This window comes from Haplochromis burtoni, unplaced genomic scaffold (genome assembly GCF_018398535.1).
Source record: "Haplochromis burtoni strain Fernald_Lab_line unplaced genomic scaffold, NCSU_Asbu1 Contig_39, whole genome shotgun sequence".
In the NCBI taxonomy this organism is placed as follows: domain Eukaryota; kingdom Metazoa; phylum Chordata; class Actinopteri; order Cichliformes; family Cichlidae; genus Haplochromis; species Haplochromis burtoni.
The window spans coordinates 1,198,223-1,223,179 of record NW_024582400.1 but is presented as its reverse complement, the minus strand read 5'-3'; the positions used below and the strand labels follow the sequence as shown (position 1 = coordinate 1,223,179).

The window sequence follows — 24,957 nt, the reverse complement described above, 5'->3', positions numbered from 1 at the left end:
CTTTGATTCGTGATCTCTCTAGGCATGCTGCCGCTTACGGGACGGCAGAAAAATGCTCCTACTTCAAATAGCTGGGAGGCTGTGTGGGCCACAAATCATTTCTCTAACCAGCCAGCATCCTTCCTTCCAGGAGTTTCATTCCAACCTGATAAAAGTCCAACACCTGCTTTTCCTTAAATTAGACACTTTTAGTTCAATCATTGGAGGAAATGGTTCTTAACTAACAAGCCAAGTAAGTGTCAGTATAATCGACCGACATGCTTTAAATAATTCTAACATGTTGTGTGGTAACATGTCGCTATTTGGTTAGAGCTCTGATCTGTATCAGAATGAGCTGTTTTATTGGAAATCAGGTCAGTATTCATGAGACGCACACTCAGATGCAAACAGCTAAAACGCTGATGCTTCAACACTGAGCTCTCTGTACTGTAAAGATCTTCCACAAGGATTTGAATATCTTCTGATTATGATTTACATGCAGCGAAGATCAAAAGGGCTTCCAAATTTATGTGCAGCTTGCAGCCTGATAACTCCTCCACCAAACAAATTGCTAACAAGCTGGCTGTGCACCACAGGAGTGCCTTTAACAAGCACTAATGTTCAGCTGTGTGAGCCGGCAGTATAAATAAGTGCAGAGGTTTTTCAGAGGCTGCTGGGTTAAAGTACAGGGTAGGAGGTAGTTAGGTCAGAGGTCCAGACGATTTCATGAGAAGCGTCTGGCAGTCTATTTGTCGGCTTTGTGGGAGGCCGAATGCAAAACTTCTCTTTATTTAGTCTGACGCAGACAAACAAATCTGTCAATAAGGTGTTTTTTCTGTTTCCACAAATTTAGGATCACATGACTTCTGGGAAATGGGTTCTGAATGGAGCTTTCCTGAACTGAGTAATATGAATGAAATTGTGGGACTTTTTTAATCATTGGATCCTATTGAGTGTTAAATTCCACGATACAATCATGGGATTTTTTTTCTATTACAAGTAGCAAGTTCTCCACAAAGATCACAATAAGACCGCGGGGAGAAATAAGCAAGCATGACCAGGTCTTCCTAGAAATTTTATTTACAGGGTGCAGGTGTGGCAACATTCACATGCAGCACTCTTAGGGAGGGATTCTCGTAAGCCTCTTGCTTTTTTAAGAGGTCTCCAACCCAAATATTTGGTCTAATGTACAACCTCAGTTTCAGTAAACTTAGCATGCTGTGTCAAATGTAAAAATAAATACAGAATTCAATGATTTGTGAGAAAATGTACCAGTCTAAGAAAAATATGATCTCATACTGAATTTCAAAAGTTGCGACAAGGGTAAAAAAAGGCTGGAAAAGTAAGTGGTACTTAGCAGAAACAGCTGGAGGAACATTTTGTAGCTAGTTGGGCTAATTGGCAGGAGCAGTTTCTCATAAGTAGAGATGTAAACTTTCTCAGAAGTAAAATTGGGGAGGCTTTGAATATCTCATCTGGAGAAATCTGTGTGTAAGAGGCAAAGCTCAAAATCGGTATTTATCTTGACGTTTTCTGCTTTAAAATTAGTGATGATTCTGTCGTGGAAATCAGTGCTAGGACTCAGGAACACTTCTATCAATCATTGTCTGTGAACACCCTTTGCCCTGCCATCCACAAAAACAGGTTAAAGCTCTATCATGCAAAGAAGCCATGTGCAAACATGATCCTGAAAGGCTGCTCTCCTCTCTGGGCCAAAACTCATTTAAAATGCACTGAGGCAAAGTGGAAACCTGTTCTGAGTCAGGTTAATACAGATACGAAATTGTCTTTGGAAAAAATGGACGCCACAGCCTATCAAATTGAAAGCTTATACATCTGGAAGCTGCCTCGTCTCTGTCACTGCGCCCCAGGGCAGCTGTGGCTACAATGTAGCTTGCCATCACCAGTGTGTGAATGTGTGTGTGAATGACTGAATGTAGTGTAAAGCGCTTTGGGGTCCTTAGGGACTAAGTCAAGCGCTATACAAATACAGGCCATTTACCATTTTACCATTTAAAAGGTATAAACAGGTTTTGAAGCAACATGTACTCCCATCCAGGCAACTTCTTTTTCAGGGAAGGCCTTGCATATTTCACCAGGACAATGTTAAACAGCATGCTGCATCTATTACAGCAGCATGGCTTCATAGTAGAAACGTCTGGGTGCTGAACTGTCCCGCCTGCAGTCCAGACCTTTCACCAACTGAAATAATGTGGAGCAGCGTGAAATAAACAAAGACTCACCCGGACTGTTCAGCAGCTGGACTCCTATATCAGGCAAGAATGGACCAACATTCATCTGCCAAAAGTCTAGCAACTGGTCTCCTCAGTTCCCAGATGTTTACAAAATAATTATGAACTTTAACTAAAAAAGATCAGAACTTAAGCATATAACCACAGCATTTAAGAATACTGTGTGACATTACAACTTGTGCAATATTCTCAACCTCACTTTTGTTTCACTCTCTCTCTCTCTCTCTCTTCAGATACAGGTGATCCAGTCATGCATAACAATACAAACAGTTTAACATTTAAGTTCACCTTTCACTATGAAATAATATCAAATTTCATAATAATAATAACAATAATAATAAATGTCTGTCATAAATTTCCTAACTGCAGCATGTCACCAAGATCATTCCTGATGAAAAACTGTGATTTTACAAGTTGAAATAAGAAAATAAGAAGTTGCAGATCTCACCTTGTGTAGGTGGGCTCAAAGGCACCAACAGCACAAACATGGTCAAAAGGTCCAGTTCAAGGACTATAGCTCCTTATTTTAGCACAAATCAAAGCAGCCATGCCCTCAATAAAGACAGATTGATGCTATATTTAAAAAATGGACCATACATTGCTACATTTATAATGAAGGGGGGGTTAGGTTAGTTACGAACATTTGCAGCAGGATGTAAACAAGTTAAACATTTTTACATGTGACTCTGTGGGGACTCACTCCCTTTGGAGCCAGCCTCAAGTGGCCACTAGAGGAACCACCGTTTTTGGCACTTCGACATATGCTTTTTTACATCTGCTTGATAAAAAAGAAACTATTCCAAACTATTTCTTGAAAGAAATGAATAGTTTTGCTCAGTTAGACAATGGTGCCTGCCAAACTGCTTTTGTAGCAGTGGATGTTTTGATTGTGAAAATAAGCTACTGCCACATTAGAGTGTTGCTTTTTACAAAGGGTATTACCATCACAAATTGCTGGAACACTTAATGGTCACATGTTTGAGTGTTATAAGCACATTAAACAGGAGTTATTCACTGAGGTTTTTCTACTTTCAAATATAAATTCTTGATATAACAAAGTTGTTATAGTGGTCATGTTACCAAGAAGACTAGTTTGAGTCCCATATGGATATGGAACACAACTTCTTCTTCTTTTCTTTTTCTTTTTTACTGGTTTTCCTATTGTATATGGATTTCAACTTTTACTGGATGTTTGGATAGATGGGGCTTCCAGACCACAGCACGACTCTGAAATTGGTTATTTCCAGTGGTTTGCACCAAACCATGACATCGTGTCAAAATACACAAGCTTTGGAACACCAACCATCCAAGTAGGCATATCATGTGTGTTTTAAAAGTCATGGCAATTGTTGTGGGTTGGCAATATGCATACATATGACTAAGGGATTATTATGTGCTCTCTCTCAATAGCCCAAATCAAGGTTCTTAATCGAGGTAATGCGGTAAAGAGGTTTCGTTTCCATGCAGAAGAATGTACTGTTGCTTGCAAGAAGTTTTGAAAAACTTTCCTGAAATCAGTATTGTCTAAAAACGCCACTAGGTTGGGTAAAGAAAAGATTGTGGCTGGTGTCCCAGGCAGGAATTTTAAGTTGGCGTGCTAATCAGTGAAAACTAGCTCATTGTATTACTTTTTGTATTTTGTATTTTATTACTGGTCACAATTAATGATAACAGATTAGGCCTTCTAGTAAAATCGTGCAGTGATTACAGCAAACTAAATAAATTTAAAGTTGGCGGACATGATAAATCTTACTTAAAATATTAAGCAATTGTTATTGTATTAAGCAATTTTGAAACAATGAAATCTCCATTTCATTATTAATTCTTTCTATCTCCAGCTTACTTGAACAGTAAACTACTGTGCAAAAGTCTTGAGCCACCATTCATTTCTTTCTACGTTGTGTTCAAGGAGACAGACTTTCTCGTCATTGTCAGGGTCTTGAGCAATAGTTTTCCAGGCTTTCTGATGGTCTTTTTTATTTCTTTGACACTGACTGCTTTTTCACTCATTTGTCAGTCAAGCTTCTTTAGTTGAGTCTATGAAAACTGCCAAAGATAACAGTTTGACAGACATAAAATTATATTCTTGTAACAACAACGTGATTCCCAAAGAGCTATTGGCTAGAAATTTGGCCAATTTCAACATGGGGTACAGTGTTTTCTTAAAAAGGTGAAGAAAATGAAAATGTGGAGAACAAAGGAAAAAATGTCAGGCCTAGAAAAACATCTACATCAGATTAACAGTATCTGAAAGTAATAACCTTAAGAAACAGGGAGATTTTTAAGCAAAAAAAAACCAAACTGATACGGGACCTAAACGATGCATCTGGAAATTCAACAGATCCATCATTAATCAAAAATGATCTCAGTGGAAGGCTGGCTGTCAAGAAGCCAATCTTAACAGGGAGATGAAACAGAGAAAAGGCTGAGGTCTGCCAATGGCAACAGGCCTGTTATCTCCTGACCTCTCCATACAGAGGAGGTCAGGACAGAGCTACAACAGTGAGTGTTTACAGGCATTTGTAAATCACGGTGGAGCCTCTGTCATGGTTTGGGGCTGCATTTCAACCTGTGGTGTTGGAAAACTTGGAAACGTACCATCAGATTTTGATCCACAATGTGAAACCTGGATAGAAAAACACACAGCAGAACACCATCAGTCATGGATCGGCCTCCCCAGACCTCAACACTACTGAAGCAGTGTGGGATCATGTTGACAGAGAACAGAACAAAAGGCAGAAACACCCAAAGAAGAGCTTTGAATGTCCTTCAAGAAGCCTGCAGAACTATTCCTGAAGACTCGGTAGTATTGTACAAACTCAGTGTTTGCTTAATAAGCTGTATTTCTATGTGTGTTTGTACATATTTCAACAAAATACTGCACATATCTTCCATTTTCCTATCAAACATACTGTATGTGCGGTGTTTCAAGGCTTTGACACAGTACTATGTGTCAGAAAAACTGAAACCAAAATCCAACCCTTTCACTTTCAGACCCACTTGGCTGACTTTTCACAATCACCAGGTGTCTTGTTAGTGGCTTAGGGTTAAAGCAATGAAAGCGTTTTGGTTAATGTTAGAGGAAGGCTGTGGTTTTATCACTGTGAATATCGCCTTCTTTCTCCATCCTCACACAACAGCTGCCAATGAGTGAACATAACCAGTGAAACCAGATGACATGATGCAATCAGATGTTTTACCAGAAAACAAATGAGACCAGACCATATCTGTATCATAGCAAGCACTTTTTTACTGGAAGGCTGCAAAGCCTTGCACAGATGAAGATTTCACCTGCTATATGGTGGATGACGAACCTGTTGGGCTGCGTTTCTGCTGCGTAAACATTTTGTGCATAAAAAAAAATGCTCAAAAATTCTCCAATTAATCATTTGGAAGTCTCAATCTGGACAGGTGGTGTGGATAATTCTCTCAAGTGTCTCCAATCCAGAGAGCCCCAGGTTGTTCATTTTGTCATTGTGATTTTGCCTCTGTTGCTAAGATGTTTTTCAGTGGAAATTTGAAAATATAGCCTAGGGCTTACTGTCTCAGGTTTAGGTATGAGGTCTTTAGTAAACTGAAAGCTGTGGTTTTGTCATTAAAGTCTCCGTTAACCAGAATGTTTTTCCTCTAACCTCAACTAATAGCAGCCAATGTACAAATGGAACCATAAAAAATGGCTATGATCCTCCAAGATGGCCCATCTGGCAGGATCGTATTCACTTCCCTTTGTACGCCTGAACACAAATCACTGGATATGAGACTGGTCTGATGAAATATTGTGGTCATGTAAATGAAAATGTCCATCAACGCATAATGTTCGTGAATCAGTGTATTTGTCATAGAAAATGTTTTATATCTACATTCTCGTAGTCCCAGGCTTGGTGCTGTCTCTGAGTTGTTGAAGTTGAATGATGTAAATCTCCCGAAATCTCTCCTGAATTGACATCTGGTCACTGTGGAGGCCATTTGTGTACAGTGAACTCATTGTCACCTGTCGTGGTCTTCTGCCGCTGTAGCCCATCTGTTTCGAGGTTCAACGCGTTGTGTTCAGACATGCTTTTCTGCATACCTTGGTTATTAGCAGAAGTAGTCCGGCCTCCTCTGGCCTCTGACATCAACAAGGCATTTTCACTGGATATTTTCTCTTTTTCAGACCATTCTTTGTAAACTCCGAAATACTCAGACCAACAACCGTGCCACATCTGTCTTCCTCAGTCAGATGCTCAGTTTGAACATAGGCAGGACTTCTATTTGTTCACATTTTGCATCCAATCTAATAAAGGTTTGTGTTTTGTTTGCTTACTTTCTGCACTCGGGTTCTTGTTTTTGTAACCCTGGCGATCTTGAGGCAACGCTTAGTCACCTTTAAAATGTACTTTAGTCAATTGTGAAAAAATAAAAATTTCAAGAGTTTCAGACACAAACACTGATCATGATTCATTTAGTTTTTACTATTCAGGAGTTGAGCAGCCTCGGGGATCATCATTCCTTCGGATAGCTCACTATTTAAAACAAGCGCATGTATTTATCTTCCCAGACGGCATTTCCTCAATGACAATAGTTGAACTATTTTAACATCATGTCTGTTTTTAATACCTGATCTTGTCAATGTAATATACCTGGTTCTTTAAAACCACTGGTATTTCTTCAAAGATTATCAGACTTTTTTTTTCTTTTTTCCTCATGCAGCTGTCAACCTCTCATCCCGCAAAAACAATGACTAACAGCTTAGAGTGACTCATCAGCCCACAGATATCTGACACCGAGCTGCAAAATAAAACATATCAGACTGCATCATTAGAGTGCTGAAATATTGTTGTGTGAGTTTATTCTTCTAAAACATTACTTCACCCGCGATGTAAATCCACTCTGTAATCTGTTAGAAATTCATTAAAGTCTTCTTGATTCAAATTCCCAGCACTGTTTCTGCAGGCAGGAGTTTCCAGTGGTAAAAGCATGTTGTAAAGACAATAAAATCCACAGTGAATGAGCTATAAAAGCACAATAAACAAGCCACAAACTACCAGACAATGCAGACATGGCTTGCAGACACCAGCTAAAACACCAGCTGATAAGAATAGGGAATCCAAAGACCACTTTCCAGAGAGAAAGACTAATAAAGGTGTGGGGTGCCTCTTCATTTTATGTGCAGATTATTCTGTCTAATTGCAGTAAATACAGTGAGAAAGAGCCTGTTTCCTGGCTCCTAATTGTATTCTCTCTGGAGGTCAAATCAGGGCAAAGAAAAGAGGTAATTTTCTCATTTGGTGAAGTGCTGGAGACTAAACTGTTATGAATAAAGACAGAGCAGCTGTTATTTATGAAAAAATGCTGTCACTGTTGATTGAAAACCTCTTGACGCCAGTTCCAGTAATCTTCTCCACTTAAATTACAGTAAAGCGGTCAATGACGCACTCCTCTCGGGGTTCAGAACATTTTACCCCATTCAAAGTAACAGAGCCATTTTTCGGGCCTGCTGCAGAAGGACTGTCAGCGTACCTGGTCTGGTTCCATGGCCTTTCTGTTGCTTCTGAGTTTTTTTGGTTCTTGTTTATTATTCAAGCATTTTTGATTCATTTTCACTGACGTATCAGTGCTTTGAGTGATTTTGAGTATTACTTGTTGTAAGCAACCTTTAAGCAACTTTTTTCACATTTAGTTTTGGATGCCTTATTGCTGTTCTCACATAGGTTTAGCCCCGTGTTTTTTATTGTAAGTTTGTCATAGTTTCCTCTGTGTTTCCTATGTGCTCCTTCCTCGGTCTCAACTTTAGGTGTTCCCCTTCCCAATCTACTTCCTGTCTGTGGATATTGACTATGTTCAGCTGTGCTCTGTCGCCTCTTCCTCCACCACACCACCCAGCCACTTTCCTTGTTCCTGTGTTCTTTCGGGCGTCTGCACTTTTTGTATTCCTGTTCCTCCTGACCTTAAATGCTCCATTTGTTGGTCTGTTTTTTGAACTGATTCATGAGGAAAAACGAAGCAAAATTTCAGACTTAATATTTCTTTAAAAACTAATTAGCATAAGTAATCACTGTATTGAATTCATTTTATTTATATGGTACTAAATCATAACAAGAGCACCTAAAGGCAATCTATATATTGTAAGGTAAAAACCCCGCAATACGAGAGAGAAAACCCCAACAATTAGATGATCTCCTATGAGGAAGCTCTTGGCGAAAGTGGTACAGAAAAACTTATTAGCCCTTTACATGACAAAATGTAAGAGTGAGTGCCCATGAGTACTGAAGAATGCATGGTTTTATTCTGTTTTTTGTGACTTTTTGTCATGACTAAGCTGTCTGTATATATTAGCCTATTGAGCGATAACCGGCACTCCCCAATGTTTAAAACTGAGCTAAAACAAAGCTGTATTAAAATAATCAGGAAGGGATTATTATTATTATGTTGAAATGAGGCTTAAAGGTCAACAGAGGCTCTTTGGGATTTTAAGTTATTCAGAATTGAAACTGAAATCATCCAAAAATGGCCGTCTGATTGACTTTTTCTTCAAAATAATTCTGTCCTCAGCAGGTATCTTCAAGATGGCTTCGGATGGCCTTGATTCTTGAAATGCCACAGTTTATATGTCAGCTTTAATACTTGTATGTACTTCTGAAAGATTACCCTGCTGTAATAAAGCATCTGCTGTGTTGTAAAAGAGGCTGTTTCTCTTTTATCCAGACAAAGACCATAGTTCAACTTCATGGGCGGGTGTAAAAGTGAGGAAGAAAAAAAAGCTGAGTCTTTGGCTCAAAGAATCTATGTTTCCATATGTTTGACTCATTTGAAATACTGGTGATGCTCATTGTTAACAGGCAACAATGTAACCTTATCAATGGTTAAATATGTTCCTCTTAAGATCCTGCAGTCAGAAGGAATGAGTTAAAGAGTTTAGTGGCTGAAATAGGTACAAGTGCAAACACAAAGAGCTTCTGCTGGTTTCCTGTAAATGAAAAGCTGTTTTAATTCCTCACTTCCATGATGGAAAACCAAAGCTGCATCCAAACTTGCCAACATCTGCCACTAATTTACCAGAGCATCCGCTCCCGGATACAGCTATTAACCAGAGCTACTGCTCGCCGTGTCCCCTTCGACTGCACAGCTTTCACCACTAACCAGCCACTCATCCTCGAGCCGCTGGTGCTAGTGACTGGCCTGACATGGAAAATAACATGACTCCAGCAGGCCTGTAATTTCCAATGGCTGTGACCTTTAATCATATCTTGATCTACATCCTTTATCCTTCTGTCTGTCGGTGGCCCGATGTTAATTTGAGACCTCATATGTCTGAAAGAGTCGACCGGATTCTGTGTTTCATATTTTGGAGACGTGTCAAAGCACGAGGATGGGCAAAAGGAAGCAGATGTTTACGCATTCTGACATCTGCGAAACCAAACAACATTCGAGCTGAGTTGAATAATATTGTTTCATTGCAAAAATGAGGTTTGCTCTTAATGGAGACCAGATCTGAGATGTTCATTATCATCACACGTGGTTTAAAGAGACTTTAGAAACAAAAGTAACCTCATGTTCTCATTCTGCCACAACATTAGTGAGTTTCCAACCTGGAGAGGAGTTCTGGCTCATTTCCATTCATCCTCAAGGTGCTGGCGAGGAGCTGAGATCGAGGCTCTGCCTGATTCTTCCTTCTTCTGTTTCTTTACTCTCATAAACAAGGCAGACAGTCCATCTCTGTCCCTGCAGGTACAACAAACCCAGACTCAACTCACAGGGCTAATTATTGGACGATAAGGTAATGATATAAACTGCTTAAACACTCTGAAAACACATCAAATCTCAGTGGGAAATGAAATCGTGCATGATATCTATACTGATATGGACAGGGTGGGTAAGGTGTTAGGAATGAATCCTATAGAGCCTGAATCTCAGAATGGTACACAGTAGTTTGTATGCACGCCTGACAAGACTGGGGCATGCTCCTAATGAGACAACAGACGGTGTCCTGGAAACTCCCAGATCTGGACCAGGCCATCACTGAGCTCTTGTACAGTCTTTGGTGCAACCTGGCAGTGTCAGATGGACCAAAACTTAATGTCCCAGAGGTCGTCTACTGGATTTAGTTTACGCGAGTGTGACGCCCAGTCAGTGGTATCAGTTGCTTAATCCTACAGGAACTGCTGGCATACTCTCGCCGCATCAGGTTGGGCATGGTTGTGAGAAACCCAGGACCCACTGCGCCAGTGTAGGGTCTGACATTGAGCCCAGGACTCCATCCTGATACCTAATGGCAGTTAGGGTGTTGTTGCCCAGCCTGTAGAAGTCTGTGTGTCCCTCCATGGATATGCCTCCCCAGACCATCACTGACCCACCACCAAACCAGTCATGCTGAGCAATGTTACAGGCAGCACAATGAACTCCACAGCTGACTGTGCTTTTGAGACTGTGCTGGTAGATACAGCAAACCTTCTGGCAATGACACATATTGATGTGCCATCATGGAGGAGTTGGACTACCTGTGCAAGCTCTTTAGGGTCCATGTAAATCCAAACAAAACAGATGAGGAGGGAAAATCTGTGACTGGCCTCCACCTGCAAAACCTTTCCTGTGTTGGGGGTTGTCTCATTGTTGTCCCTCTAGTACACCTGTTATTAATTTCGTGAATACCAAAGCAGCTGAAACTGATTAACAACCGCCTCTGCGATTTAACCAACAAGATCAATATCTCAGAGGTTTAACTGACTTGATGCTATGCTCTCATTAAAACGTGTGGGTTTGAGTCCAGATAAGTCAGGACAAATGTTGATTATCTATTGCAAAAAAGCCCAAGGGATCTTTAAATATATATTAAGCTGGACTATGGTGTGAAAAATGTTAATCCGTGAAATCTAACGACTGCAGCTGTGATTGGATTATTCTGCCGTTCAAAGGAAGGACGGGATAAACATCACGAAGGAATAAACTGAAGTTTTTACTAAATCGGCGATGATTTGCTGTCTTTTCGCTGTGCGGGGCTGGGAGCTGACAGAGGGCGTCAGCTTTAAAATCCAGCTTTTAAATCGGAGAAAGTTCACAAGTTGTTGTCAGACTTTGGGAGCGTGTTTACTGCTGTGTAAATGCCACCTCTGCGTGTCGCAATAAAAAAAAGCTGCAGCAGCCTGCGGTGGCACAGTGGAAAGTTACCCAGGCTTTCTCTGGGCCTGTTTTGGTGCTGCCAAATGTTTAGACCGGTGGAGTTGAGTCATGAAGAACACTAATAATGAGGCACAACGGCTGCTGGCTGGCTGACCCCCTCTGTTCTCTGTAGCATTAATCCCAGCAACAGAAGGCAGAAACTGGACTTTAATTTTAAAACAAGACGTAATCAGAGAAAAAGCTCCAAAAGAAACTGCAGATTCATAAGCACGCTGTCAGCCAAGGACCTATTATCCTTTACAAAGGACTATCATTTGCTTTAATTACCTACTGTAAATCAATTTGTGGATGTCTCAATTAGCCTCTCTACATCACAAAGCCATTAAATCCAAGCTCCGCATGCACAAATCAAGCCGTCATCATCTTCAAAATGCTACAACTTCACAGGAAAAAAACAAAACCAACAGAGCTCCAGAAACAGAAATGCTGTAGCTCTTAAAAATCTCCCCATAAAGACGAGAGGGTTGCAGCTCAGCTGCCAGGCCCTCGGGGTCCGAGCCAAGCAGCTTTAAAACCTGGTGTGTTTTAAAAACAAAGCTTACTTTCGAACCGGCCCTAGAGGTGGCGCATCCCGGGTAAATGCTCACATGTAACTGCCATGTTTGAGGCAACACCCTGCCATGGCAACGTAGCGGCCAAAAAGTTCCCCTTCGGCTTTGCCAGCAAGCCAGCCGACTTGCAGCGATTTTGTATGTAAAGTAAACGAGAAGTGCTTTTTAATCACAGGGAAGAAAAACAGAGGCTTCACAAACGATCGTTTATATACTATAAGTGTCTCAGATCAGTCTGCACAGGTTTCACCAGCGCTGCTCTAACAAAAAAGCAACAGGTTGCCTACAGGTTAGAGGCGTATCCACATATCACTACTATCGATACCAAAGCTGGTATCAATAGTAGTGATATGTGGATTAATATCAAAGTGCTGTAGAGATATTCCCCAGTCATATTTTAAAAAGCTGGATTCTATTGTATCCTCCTTTGTGTGGTTGGGTAAGGTTCCTAGAATTTCCAAAAAAACATCTTGTTAAACAGAAGACTTGTGGTGGCCTTGGACTCCCAAATTTTAGAGTATATTATATGGCTGCACACTTAAATATTCTTTCATTTTGGCTGTGCTGATTTGGAAGGACAGCCTTCATGGTTAATGATGGAACACCTGTCTTGTAGACAAACTTGTCTTCCAGCCCTGCTTAATAGCCCGATAAAAGTGAAGAATACACTATATGGCAGAAATCCTGTGATTCAAAATTCAATTAAGGTCTGGAACCAACTATTGGGCACAGTAAAGGCTCCTAAAATGTATCTGGATGCTCCAATATGTAACAATCATGCCTTCAGGCCTGGGCTGGAGGACATCACGTTTGTGACATGGCAGGGAAGAGGGATTTGTTCTCTCAAAGATATTTACATTGATGGACATTTTCCATCTTTTCAGCAATTGAGGGTGAAATTTAATCTTCCAAATTCACATTTTTTCAGATTTTTACAGTTGAGACATTTCATCAAAGTATCTATTCCACAATATGATTTGATTCCTCGAAACTCAGTGCTTGACAGCTTCGTGTCAGTCGAGCTCTACACTAGAGGTGCTGTGTCTCGCTTTTACAGGGCCTTACAGTCCTTCATCTGATACTTTTAGGGAGCAGTGGCAGGAAGAACTGGGGGTGGATGTTACTGATGATGTTTGGCAAGAGCGCATTAATAATTTATATTGAGGTTCTATAAATGCTAGATATAATCTGATCCAATTCAAAGTTGTGTATCGGTTGCATTATATAAGAACGTTGCAGCCCTCTGTGTCAAGTGTTCAAGGGATCGAGGAACTTTATCTCACTTTGTCACGGCCCGTGGCTCGGCATCCAGGGAGCCGTGGGAGGCTGCGGTGGCCACACCCTCGGGCTGGGCCGCCTCCAAATCACCTGCGTCTCATCTGAGGCAATCACCGGAGGACTACTTCAGCCAGCTCTGACGGCTTCTCCTCGCCAGTCTGTAAGTCTCCTCCCAGTGTGACCAGCATTCGGCAGCATTACGGTGCTCCTGGGCTCCATGCTCCTCGTTTTCCCCCGTGGCATGAGCCATAGTTTTTCGTTTTCTTAACGTTGTTAAAAGATTCTTCAGTTCAATAAAAACATGTACCTAGTTCTGAGCTGCGGTGTGCTGAGTCTGCTTTGGGGTCCTGTTACCTGAACACTCCGTGTTCTGTGACACACCTTTTCTTTCAATGCCAAAAACTACAGCTTTTTTGGAATCATCTGTTTGATTTTCTGACCAAAGCCATTGGCAGGGAGGTCCCATATACCCCCTTTGCAGCATTGTTCGGGGTCTCTGAACCGGGATGGTCTTTTTTTCTTTTTCTTCTTTAAAGAAAAAGAAACACAGCATCTGGGGAAAAGTCGTCCTCACCACAGTCCTGCTAAAAATATCAAATTTACATATTTTTCCCTCTGGCCTGTAACCATCTAGACTGTTTTGGTGTGAGTTACCCAGTTTTGCAGATATCTGCCTTTGAGAACCACAAGGCAAGTTCCATTAGGTTCACGCTCAAAAACACATTCAAAAAACGTTTTTCCATAAATCATGACCTAGTTACTCCAAAAAAAAACCCCAAAAAGCTGCAGCGCTGCTCACACAGGAATACAAACTGAAAGTGCCTCGAATCTGCATTCTTTCAAATGGCCAGCAGGGGGCCACTCCTGTCAGATTGCATAGAAGTCTATGAGAAAAAATAACCTTATTTTTCAGTTGATCTGTGACTTCAGTAATTACTGTCCTGATGGGTTTGTGGTCTTAATTGCAGATTTAAACTCTTCAGCTCAAGTCACTTTATTTTACATCTTTAACAAACATGAAAAATATAGTAAAAATTTTTTTTAAAAAAGGGGACTTAGCGCACAATATTCTTGTCATATTTCCATTTGTTTTGCCATATTTTAGTTGCTTTAAATGCTTTAAAACCAGCTGCACAAGATGAAGAATGAGTTTTTAGTTTCAAAGACACATAAGGTTTACTTCTACCTGCACAGTCCCAGCAGCTCAGTGAAGTCCTCAGTCATGCTGCAGAAGCACTAAACTCCTGTGCACCAAGCAATTAAACTGAGCTTGTACTACAACTTATCTGCGATGTGGGTGCGGTCATACCAAATTGTACGAATTTGTGTAACCCCTTTTAGAAGTGTTACTGACATCTAATTCAAAATGAGCGTATATTTTTCAGGACGTAGTAAAATATCTCAGTTCAACTATCTTCTTCTGTGTTTTCTGTGTTCTATTGTGAATACAATATGGGTTTATGAGGTTTTCAGATCACTGCATTCTGTTTTTATTTACATTTTTACACAGCGTCCCAACCAATAGGGTTGTACGTCAGGGTTTTTAAAGTGCCTTGAGACTGCTTCTGTGGTGTATGAGTGCTATACGAATGAAAGTGACCGCACATCAGGCACATTTCCCAGTGGCCTGAGGGGCCTATTTAGCCTCCCATGAACAGTAAACTTAATTTTATAGCAAACAGTCTGACCTCAATCAAAGCTGTCACAATATTTCCCCCTCGCTCAAAGTCCCATGATTTGCAGTAAACATCCATGCACACTGTAATGTCTCAACTAATAACTATGAGTGATGCACATACTAACAAAACGTGGCAACAGGTAATAAATTCATTATCTGGGATGTTTATCATTGTGTTGCTGGACTTCACAAAAGTGACATTTCACAGAACTAGTTTGCCGTCTGAGCTGTTTAAAGGGCCAGTTCATGCATTTTCCAAAGCTGACTACATACTGGATGCTGACAGCCGTCTAATGACAGGAAAATGCAGACAAGTGGCTGACTACTGTGAATAACACGACACTATGGACTAGTGTCCAAATAACGTTAAAAGTATCAAAGCCACAATCAAGTCTTATGGCTACAAAAATAATTTGGTTAATAGATTATTGTTACAGTTTCTGTACTCAGGTGCGGTCCATCTTTCATATACGGTTTATATCTAGGGACTCTTTCCTTTTACTGAGCTGCCTCCTTCATCCACTGGCTATTGCCATCTTTCATATACAGTCTATATATAAGGACTATTTTACTTCTACTGAGCTTCAGCAATCAACTATCACCATCTTTCATATACAGCTTATGTATAGTGACTACTTGCCATCTACTGAGCTTTATTCAGTTTCTCAATTAAATTAAATTTCATTTATAGTTATAGTTTAAAGCATTTATTTATTTCTGTCACCATCTATCATATACAGTCTATGTCTCAGGACTATTTTTCCTTCTACTCAGCTTTTTCCAGTTTTCATCACCATCTTTCATATACAGTCTATACGTCAGGACCATTTTCCTTCTACTGAGCTTCATCGAGCAGCTATCATCATCGTCCATATACAGTCTACGTGTAGGGACAATTTTCTTTCCGTTGACCTGCATCCTTCATCTATGACTAGAGTGCAGCAGTGACCACAGGATCACCATCGACATCTGCAAGAGCCTCTCGTCGGGGGGTGGATGCACACTTCCTTCTGGTCAGCATTACGGTTTGTGGATTTTCTTTTTGAGTAAGTGAGTCATGAGACTCTGCTGCTGAGTTTTTCAAATGTCCTTTGAACAGGACAGGGTGTGGGAACATAAGGCAGACAACTGACACCAAACCAATCTCAGTGGCACTACAGAACAGTGGTTTTTATATGTGTGTGTTTTTTAACACCTATGTGTTGCCCCACTCTGCCATTTTAGTCACTAAATAGATCAGCTGCTTGCGAGTTAAAGAAAAATAACTTAGTGTCCAAAGTGAGTCCTTTTGGTTTCTTTCCAGACAGTTTCAGTTCCACTCTGAGGTTCCCACATCATCAGAGGCTCCTGTAACCAACAACACCAGCCACCAGCAGAGCGGCTTCTGTGAAGACGTCCTACATTACAGGCTGCAAAACGGGTAACGAAAGCTTCAGTTCCAGGATCAGTTCATTGACAGAACCGCATGCAAAAGAAAGCAGCTCATTGTTAAAAGTGAGATATTAGTAACCAGTACCTGGCCTGAGAGGGCTCATTAACACCCTGTGTGGTGACAAACATCTGGAAAAATCTGCCTTAAATAAGTTTGTCTCTCCATGAAGTAAGGGAAATAAAGTTAGGTGCGTGCTTTGGCTAATTCTTGCTCATAAAGCTGCACCACGTTTGTCTGTCAATGCACATTCTGTGTGTTTGTCTCTGCATAAGTATGAATCAGGCTTTTCTTGCTGGGGTTTTGCTTTAAATAAATTACGTGTATTAGGCCCGAGGTGCATTTTCTGCAGCACAAAGCGGAGCTGAGCTTCGAGCTCTAAATAAAAACCTCGCCTTTTGTTTGGTGCTGCTTTTTGTCATTGTTTCCATCCAGCAGAATCCCGATGCGTGACAGTTCATATTTACAACTGCAGTCTTGGAAGTCAGCGGTGTGTTACACAACCTGAACCATCGTGATGAGAAGTCACAAATAAAAAATCGACCCCAAAAGTTCCAGTTTACTTTATACCAGACAGATGTTGTGATTGAACCAGTGGAGCTTCTGAGCTTCTTATTTTCAGGCAAAAAGTTCACAAGGAATGGATTTGGTGTGCCAAAACAAGCCCCTCGCTTAGCACAAAACACCATGATATATCATGCTGACAGTGGTTACACCGAAACGATAAACAATACACGAATCGTTCACTTTCACAATCCTGTAAAGCCTGGATCACCTACCTCTGACAGACCGTAGGAGGACACGGGCTGTCAAATGACCCAAACACTGAGTAAACATGTACACGCACCTTGTTCTAACTGCAAACCTCTGTCAGTACAGGCAGAGTTCAGCCACATGGCAAAGAAACCGGCCTTCAACTTCAAATAACACCCAGTTAGTGACGGTTTTACAGTCTGTGCTGCCAAATCATTCATTTTTACGTAAAACCCGAGTGATTTTTAAACATTTCAAATTGCACGGCCCTGGGAAAATCTCCCAAATTTCATGTTTTTAGTTTGAGCTCGACCACTGGCTATTTTAAGGCTGTGTAAACAAACTTGATGTTTTATAAGCTGGGCTGCACTTCAGGGTCTGGATTCTCTGAAGGGCACAAAAAATGTCCTCAGATGACCTGAAGGACAGGCCAAACCAGCATGTCCTGTCCAAACTGAGCCAGTGTGGCCTTCAAAAGTTTGTGTAGCTTGAGTAAGCCTCTGGTGACTGATGGAGTAAGTGAAACCACTAGATAAAAAAGGAAGGGGGGGTGAAAAAATAAATCATCAGCTTAATGATGATAAAGGTAAAGATGTCCAAAAGTATGCAGCCCCCTTTAAACCAGTATTTTTAAATCTAAACATTGTTTCTAAAAATAAATAAATAAATAAGTAAGTAAAAACAGCCTGTGTGTGGTCCTGGGTCGGTTGTCCCAGTGTTTGAGCTTTTTGACTTTCTAATCTTCATTCGATTATTCCTTGCTTGCTGAATATTCGTGTATTTCGTGCACTGAGTATTCATTTATCTCAGAGTTTTGTCTCCTGTGTTTAGTAAATCGTGTCCCCTGTGTTTAGTCAGTCTTGTCGCTACGTTTTGTTTCCCTTTTGTGTGTGTGTGTGTGTGTGTGTGTGTGTCAGTTTGCAGTCTGTGTTTCTGTTCTCGTTTAGTTTCTTCCTGTTTTATTTTGGTATCCCGTGTTCCCTTTGTCTCATTAGTTATTATTCAGTTCAGCTGTGCTCCCATTTGTCACCACTTTCTAATACAGATGTTTTAAGACTGCATTGAGTTTTTTGTGATTTCTTTTGCTGCTGATGTGCTAAATCTTTCATTAGGTGTGTTTTGGCTGCAAATTTATTTAAAGTTGTAAGATTGTGAAATCTTTGGAAATATGTGTATTTTTGTACTGTTTACTCATGACATGCAGTCTGCTCTTCATTTGCATAAACCTGTAAACATACAAGCATTTGTACTTCTCACATCCTTATTGGTGAATCGCTTAATTCTTGAATTTGGTAACTTGGTGATTCTCTGTTAGCAGCCTTACCGACATTTATCAAATCTTTTCTGCTCGAGAGAGATTTTTGTGGGAGGAATTTTGGACCAGCCAGTGAACAAAACTGTCTTAGTTTTTTGTTTTTTTGTTGTTGTTTTTTTGTATAAATGAACAGCCCCGTTAAGTAGCCAGGATCTCAGTTGGATCAGTGATTTATAAGGTGAACAGATACTGACGTAGCAAATCAGCCTGAACTGATGTTCCCTCCTGGGATTTAAATATATCATTTCTAGTCTCACTGACCGCTCAAAGCTCTTCAAGACTAAAAGACAAGGGGACACGTGTTGGTGTGTTTTTTGTTATGGTTGTTTTTCATTTTTCTGATCAAATGTTTTTTCCAATAAAATCTAAAAAATGTTTTGAAATTTTTAATAGAATAGACAGATAGACATAAAATTTGGTTATTTAATTCAGTTTTTGTGCTTTTGAAGATTTAGTGGAGTCTATAAATTTCATTGTGGATGAAATATTCATTCAGAATATTTTGTACTATTAATCTTTTGAATGGTTCATACATTTCAGAATAGTACATGCTTACAATTAAAAAAGGGTGGAAGTCCAACAATGTGGAAAAAATGACATCTTCATAGGATTCTTCACAGTCCTATGAAAAATGCCACAGTCTTCCCAGAGTGGATGTGCCAGCAAATTCACCCCAAGATCCAGACCAATCGTGCAATGCTCAGAAACTGCAAAAAATCCAAGAGCTATATCTCGGACTCAATAGTCCTCGGGTAGCAGGGTAAATGTTACAGTCGCATGATGCTTTCATCACTTCCAGGAGAAAGCTGCTTCTTTGTAAAACAAACACAACCGCACAGCTTAGGTTGATGCAAAGCTGTGCTACAAACCACAAGACTTCAGGAACAATGTGCTTTGGACAGATGACACCAGAGTGGGGATGTGTGGCCATAATGCACAAAGCCAAACACAGTATATCAGCACAAACACTTCATGCCAGCTGTCAGCACGGTGGTGGAGGGGCTTGTTTTGCAGTCACACAACCTGGGCACCTTGCAGTCACCGAGTCGACCATAAACTCCTCTGTATACCAAAATATTCTAGAGTCAAATGTGATGCCGTCTGTCTGACAGCTAAAGTTTGGCCGAAACTGGGTTCCAGACACTGCAATAACATCTACAACTAAAAGTCTGAAAAAGAAACAAGGTGCTGCAATGGCAGAGTCAAAGTCTAAACCTTGACCTCATTTGCCAAGACCTTAAGAGAGGTGTAATTAAACAAACGCCCACAAACATCAATGAACTGATGCAACATTGTAAAGAGGAGTGGGCCAAAATTCCCCCACAGTGATGTGAGAGACTGATAGTCATACAGAAAACAACTGCTTCAAGTTGTTTCTGCTAAAGGTGGTTTTACGAGCTACTGAATTATGAGGTGTACTTAGTTTTCCATAAGACTGTACTGAGTCCTGTGGAAACTCTCTTTCTCTGAAGACTGAATGTGGACCTATGGTTCATATTTGTTCGGCCCACTGGTGATCAAAATGGGTTTTACATCCTTGTTATGAAGCTTATGTGTATGTTCAATGAAACAGATATGCTTTCATTCATATACCTGCATTCCTGGGTGTTTGGGACACCAGTCTGTCCTTTACACCACTTACTCTTTGCCACACTGTCAGATTCTGACCTAATCCTTTTCTTGCCCACTTTTTGCAAGCCAATCAGTCACTTCTGTGCTCTTTAAATATCAGCTATCTTCTGTTATCCTGCCATTCAGACTCCGAACTCCACTTCATCCTGGCCAGATGGAGATCCTCGTCCAAGTCTCCACTTGCTCCATCTCTGCCCCCACCAGCGTCTAGTATCTGAAGGATCCTGTCCTACTTCTACCATCAATGGACTCCACTATAGGAAATGTTGTACATGCCAGAAATAAGAAATAAACAAAAAATACATGACTAAATGTAAAGTATAATAGTTGTTTATTTTTTTTAAAAATTAATTTGTATTTAATTTTTTGTACGTTTTAAGATTTATAATCCATTGATATTTTTAATTTCATTTGTGTTTACATTGATTGAATTTTTAATTATGAATTTCTTTATGAAATTATGTTAGACATTAGAGTAATGAGTTCAAATAATTTTAGAACTTTTAAATTCTGTTTATTTAACCACTATGATCGTTACAGATATACTAGTGCCTATAGGAAAAATTTAAATAAATTTATAACTAGTTGTAATGCTTATAGGCAAAACAAATGCCATATATATGGCCACGTATATGTATTTTTCTCAGTAATATTACTGTTTGATGTCATTTTAAGTTATTTATTTACTGGAATGTATGGAGCATTTGCAATACTGAACAATTTATTAAAATTTAATGTAAGTATACATTTAAGTCCACAAAATGTAAGCATAATGGAAGAATATGCTATAGTATTAATTTAGATGTATTCCTTTATAATCTTACATAAATTTGTATAATGTAAGTGTACTTTTAAGTAAACATAATGTAAGTGTAAAGTAAGTATAGATTATAGTATCAACTTTTAAGTATTACATCATAAGTTATGGCAGGCCCGGATCTCGCAGCCGTTTTCTTCGCATTCTTCTACTTAAGCCATCGATTATTCAGGATTATTATACGGTATGAAGCTTTACGATAAACATTTTAAGTGTCTTTCTCTTGGTTGCTCAGTGGGTTGCAACCCGGCGACTCGGCTGGCAAGGCATTCGGAGCATGGGGAGCGGACACCCGCACAAAGGGTGGCCAGGAGGCCCGGTCCGGGTTTTTTCTTCCTTCTTTCACACGCCTGGTGGGCGGTGCCACCCGATCACAAGGGCTGGCAAGGCTTTCGGAGCCTGGGGAGCGGACACCCGCACAAAGGGTGGCCAGGCGGCCCGGTCCGGGTTTTTTCTTCTTTTCCTTCTTTCACACGCCTGGTGGGCGGTGCCACCCGATCACAAGGGCTGGCAAGGCTTTCGGAGCCTGGGGAGCGGACACCCGCACAAAGGGTGGCCAGGCGGCCCGGTCCGGGTTTTTTCTTCTTTCTTTCACACGCCTGGTGGGCGGTGCCACCCAATCACAAGGGCTGGCAAGGCTTTCGGAGCCTGGGGAGCGGGTCCGAGGTGTCAGGTGGAACTGAACTTCAGGTAAGAAGTTATGACCTAGTAAGAAGTTATAACCTGCAGTCCATCTGGGTCAGATATGAACCAAGTTTAGGTGGAGTTTATTTTCGTTATGCTGACTTTTTCGTACTGCGTGCTAGCTAGCATGACGGAGTTTCTATACAGCTGGGTGGGTGCTATGTTACTGATGTTGAACTTTATTTTGTTCATAAGGTTAATTATTAGAGTTGCCAACCGTCCGTAAAAAACAGAATCGTCTCGTATTCAGAGAAAATATTACGCGTTTCTTATTGAGGTGAAAAGGAACAGTTTGTCCCGGACTTCAGCTACAATGAAAAAGACACAAAGCTGGAGTTATTCTGTGTTTACGCTGCACAGCTGCCTCTTCTTCTCTCATCCTCTCACCCTCCCTCTCCTGTTTCTACTTCAATCATGAAACTGATCAATGATCAGCTGATCGGCTCTCTTGTTTGTTTATCGCCCACTTTGCGCCAGAAAGAGGAAACCAGCGGATGTCGCGCTAAACAACAGCAGCACGTTTAAGCTTGATCAGCTGTTGTTAGAATGTATTTAATATTACTTTCTAGTATCAGCTGAGGTTTGCTGGAGCCACGGCTGTAAAAGCTGCTGGTCATGATATCCGTTTGGATATGTGGTGAGAGGGAAACATGAAGATGAAACCAGGAGATGTCCTTACTGAATCATCAGAGCTGAACAGGTGATGGAGAAACAGGTTTACCTTTTAGGTGACATGAATGAGTTGAAGGGAAGTTATGAACTGTTTCTGAGAGACAAATAACACCAGGATCCTTTTCTAAGTAGCTGACAGCTGGTAACTGTGCAGGGGCGGGTCTAGCAAAGTCTCGCCACCACTAGTTCCATCTAGTTTTGCATATGACAGTGTTTTCTATTAAAATAAGCTAGTGTAGGGAATTAAAAGGGAAAGGGGGGCACAAGGAAATACTTTCTTATTCTCATTTAAAATGTCTCACTTTTAAAAAAATAATTATCTGAATCTTACAACAAACGATTGATAGATTGATGCATATATACCATCAGAACAGTGTACATCACTGTCACAACAGTGTTTATTTTCATTCAAAGGCTTTATGATTTTTCCTATAATGGTGGGCCGGTCTCTAGTCAAAATGCCCGGGACGATTTTTTTGTCCCAGTCCAGCCCTGTATGCAGCTCATCTGCAGTCTGGTGTTACCTACATCTTCCTATTCAGAAGGCAGAATTTCCGAGTTCTGAGTACAATCGAAAGCACCACGACTGCAGTTTTTGTGTTGGATGTAAAAAGCAGGCTAGGATAGAATCAGGCGTGGGATTTCTCTCGTGGAAATGTGCACATTATTTTTTCCTTTCTATTGGTAGGTGGCACAGTGCACTTGTGGCAAGTAAGCAAGCTAGAAGACTGGCAGTCTGGCTGGGTATCCAGTTACGGAAGCAACACATTAACAAGAGAATTCTGAGTAAAACCAAAGTTACTTTCCCTAGTAACTAGTTACTTGAAAGTAACAAGTAACTTGAAGTAACTGAGTTACTTTTGATAGAAGTAACTAGTAATGTAACTAAGTTACTAATTTAAAGTAACTTACCCAACACTGATGACATACAAACATGTACAAGATACTTGTGGTGCAAGGAGAAGAATTTGTACATAAATCAAATCTGCTATCCCTCTCTCTCTCTCTCTCTCTCTCTCTCTCTCTCTCTCTCTCCATATATATATATATTGCATACTACGTTTATATATATATATATATATATATATATATATTATGATATATATTAATATATATAATAGGTCTTTTCAATAACTTAATTGTAAATTATGAGCAATAAATATATTTAAAAAGACTAACTTTTTATTTATTTTGTTAGTAAACGCCTTATACAAGCGTTACAATAAAAAAAAACAGTCCTTAAGGTCTTCCCGGTTGGAATGCGGTTTCCTAACCATTCCTCGGCTGCGGTGTGTATTTCAGTTGGCCCACATTTGGACCACCTTAAATATTCTGCTCTCTCATTACAGTGACACACACACACACACACATTCACACTCACCGCCACGGGAGCGCGCGGCGGCTGAGCGGCCCTGTCAAATCACTACGGAGGTGACGCGCAGCCCGAGGACTTACATAAAACTACTCCGAGGACTTTTCACTCTTTTAACGCCTAAAAGTCGCTTTACTCGCCCGTATCTCGGACGAGGAGGCCTACACGTCGTGGAAATAAAAAGTTGTGGTAGTTTTGAACTTCTACCAGAGGCTTGTTTCGATTAAAGACAACAAAAAGGTTTTTTTTTTCGGCTGAGAGGCACTCGGGACGCGAAGCTGTCGAGGACCGAGAGGAGGGGGGATTTCTAATCGTCTCCTTTTCAGTTTTTTCGAGGGCATGCGAGTCTTCTGAACACGCCCGGACCTGTTAACGCGCACATAAAGCCGGGATAAAGCCACTTGTAGCTCACTTTGTTTCTTCTGAATTCAACATGCTGCCGAATACGGCGCTTTACGCCGCGAAGAAACGGAAGAAGCCCGTCCAGAAAATGTAAGTCAACTCCCCAAACACCGCAAAGCAAAACCTCCGAGCACTCTGAGGTGTCTGAGGTGACCGGAGAGCTAAAGACAGACGTTTTATTGCACTTTATGAGCTCCGTGGTGTGGTTTATACCAGCTTTATAACGCTTTTTACTGTTTACTAATGTAATACTACAGTTGTAATGTAATACTACAGTCCCTTTGACCTTCCATAGAAGCTAGGACGTGTAATCCTGTTAAAACACCTCGCTTTGGTGGCTTTTAATGTTTATATTGAGCAACAATCTGTATGTTTTTCCTCCCCAAAGCATGCATACATGTCACAGTAAAGCTTTCTAACACCAGGGATCTCTTTTTCCTTTTTTTTAGGTGCAGCTGTGCAAACATCCCTGCACTACTCCTGTATTATAGCCTGCGTTACATTGTAATAAGCGTGTTTGTGCCCTCTATGTGTGTGTGTGCAATAGTAGCTGGCTTGTTGAATCCATAAGGCTATAAAGTCTATTTTTCCCTGCAGTGGTTATGCAATGCTGGCCAGCCACCCCGAGGTAATGTGAAGTGCTGAGGTCCAGCAGCACTGCGTGGAGAATAAAGTTAACTGTTGCTTCAGTATCATTTAAATCTAATTATACCATCTAGGACAGCTGGCCTTCCCAGACTGATCTGTGGCCTTTAAAAACTCCTTAAAGGACTCCTCAGAAGTGGATGGTGTTGAACTGGGATTTATCTTTTGAGTTTTTGTTTGAGTGTGCCCTGTAGGCGGGGAGGTTGACACTGTAAAGACTGAAACCCCACATCAGAAATCTCATCGTACCACCTTCCTGTGATTCTACTTATGATTTTAATATATGTATAGTATCTTTGTTTCCCTCTTGATTCCCCAATCCTGACGCCTCAGAACCCCCCC

The 24,957-nt window shown here is 40.7% G+C and overlaps 1 protein-coding gene across 1 annotated transcript in view; it reads left to right on the top strand.

Moving 5' to 3' along the window:
• The first annotated feature begins 23,575 nt into the window (after positions 1 to 23,575).
• ahr2 (aryl hydrocarbon receptor 2) overlaps positions 23,576 to 24,957 on the top strand; it is a 104,461-nt gene continuing 103,079 nt past the window's right edge. Inside the window, exon 1 of the mRNA XM_005919926.2 lies at positions 23,576 to 24,060. Within this exon, the coding sequence (XP_005919988.1) occupies positions 24,002 to 24,060 (59 nt within the window). The 5' untranslated portion in view covers positions 23,576 to 24,001. The remainder of the gene's footprint in view (positions 24,061 to 24,957) is intronic.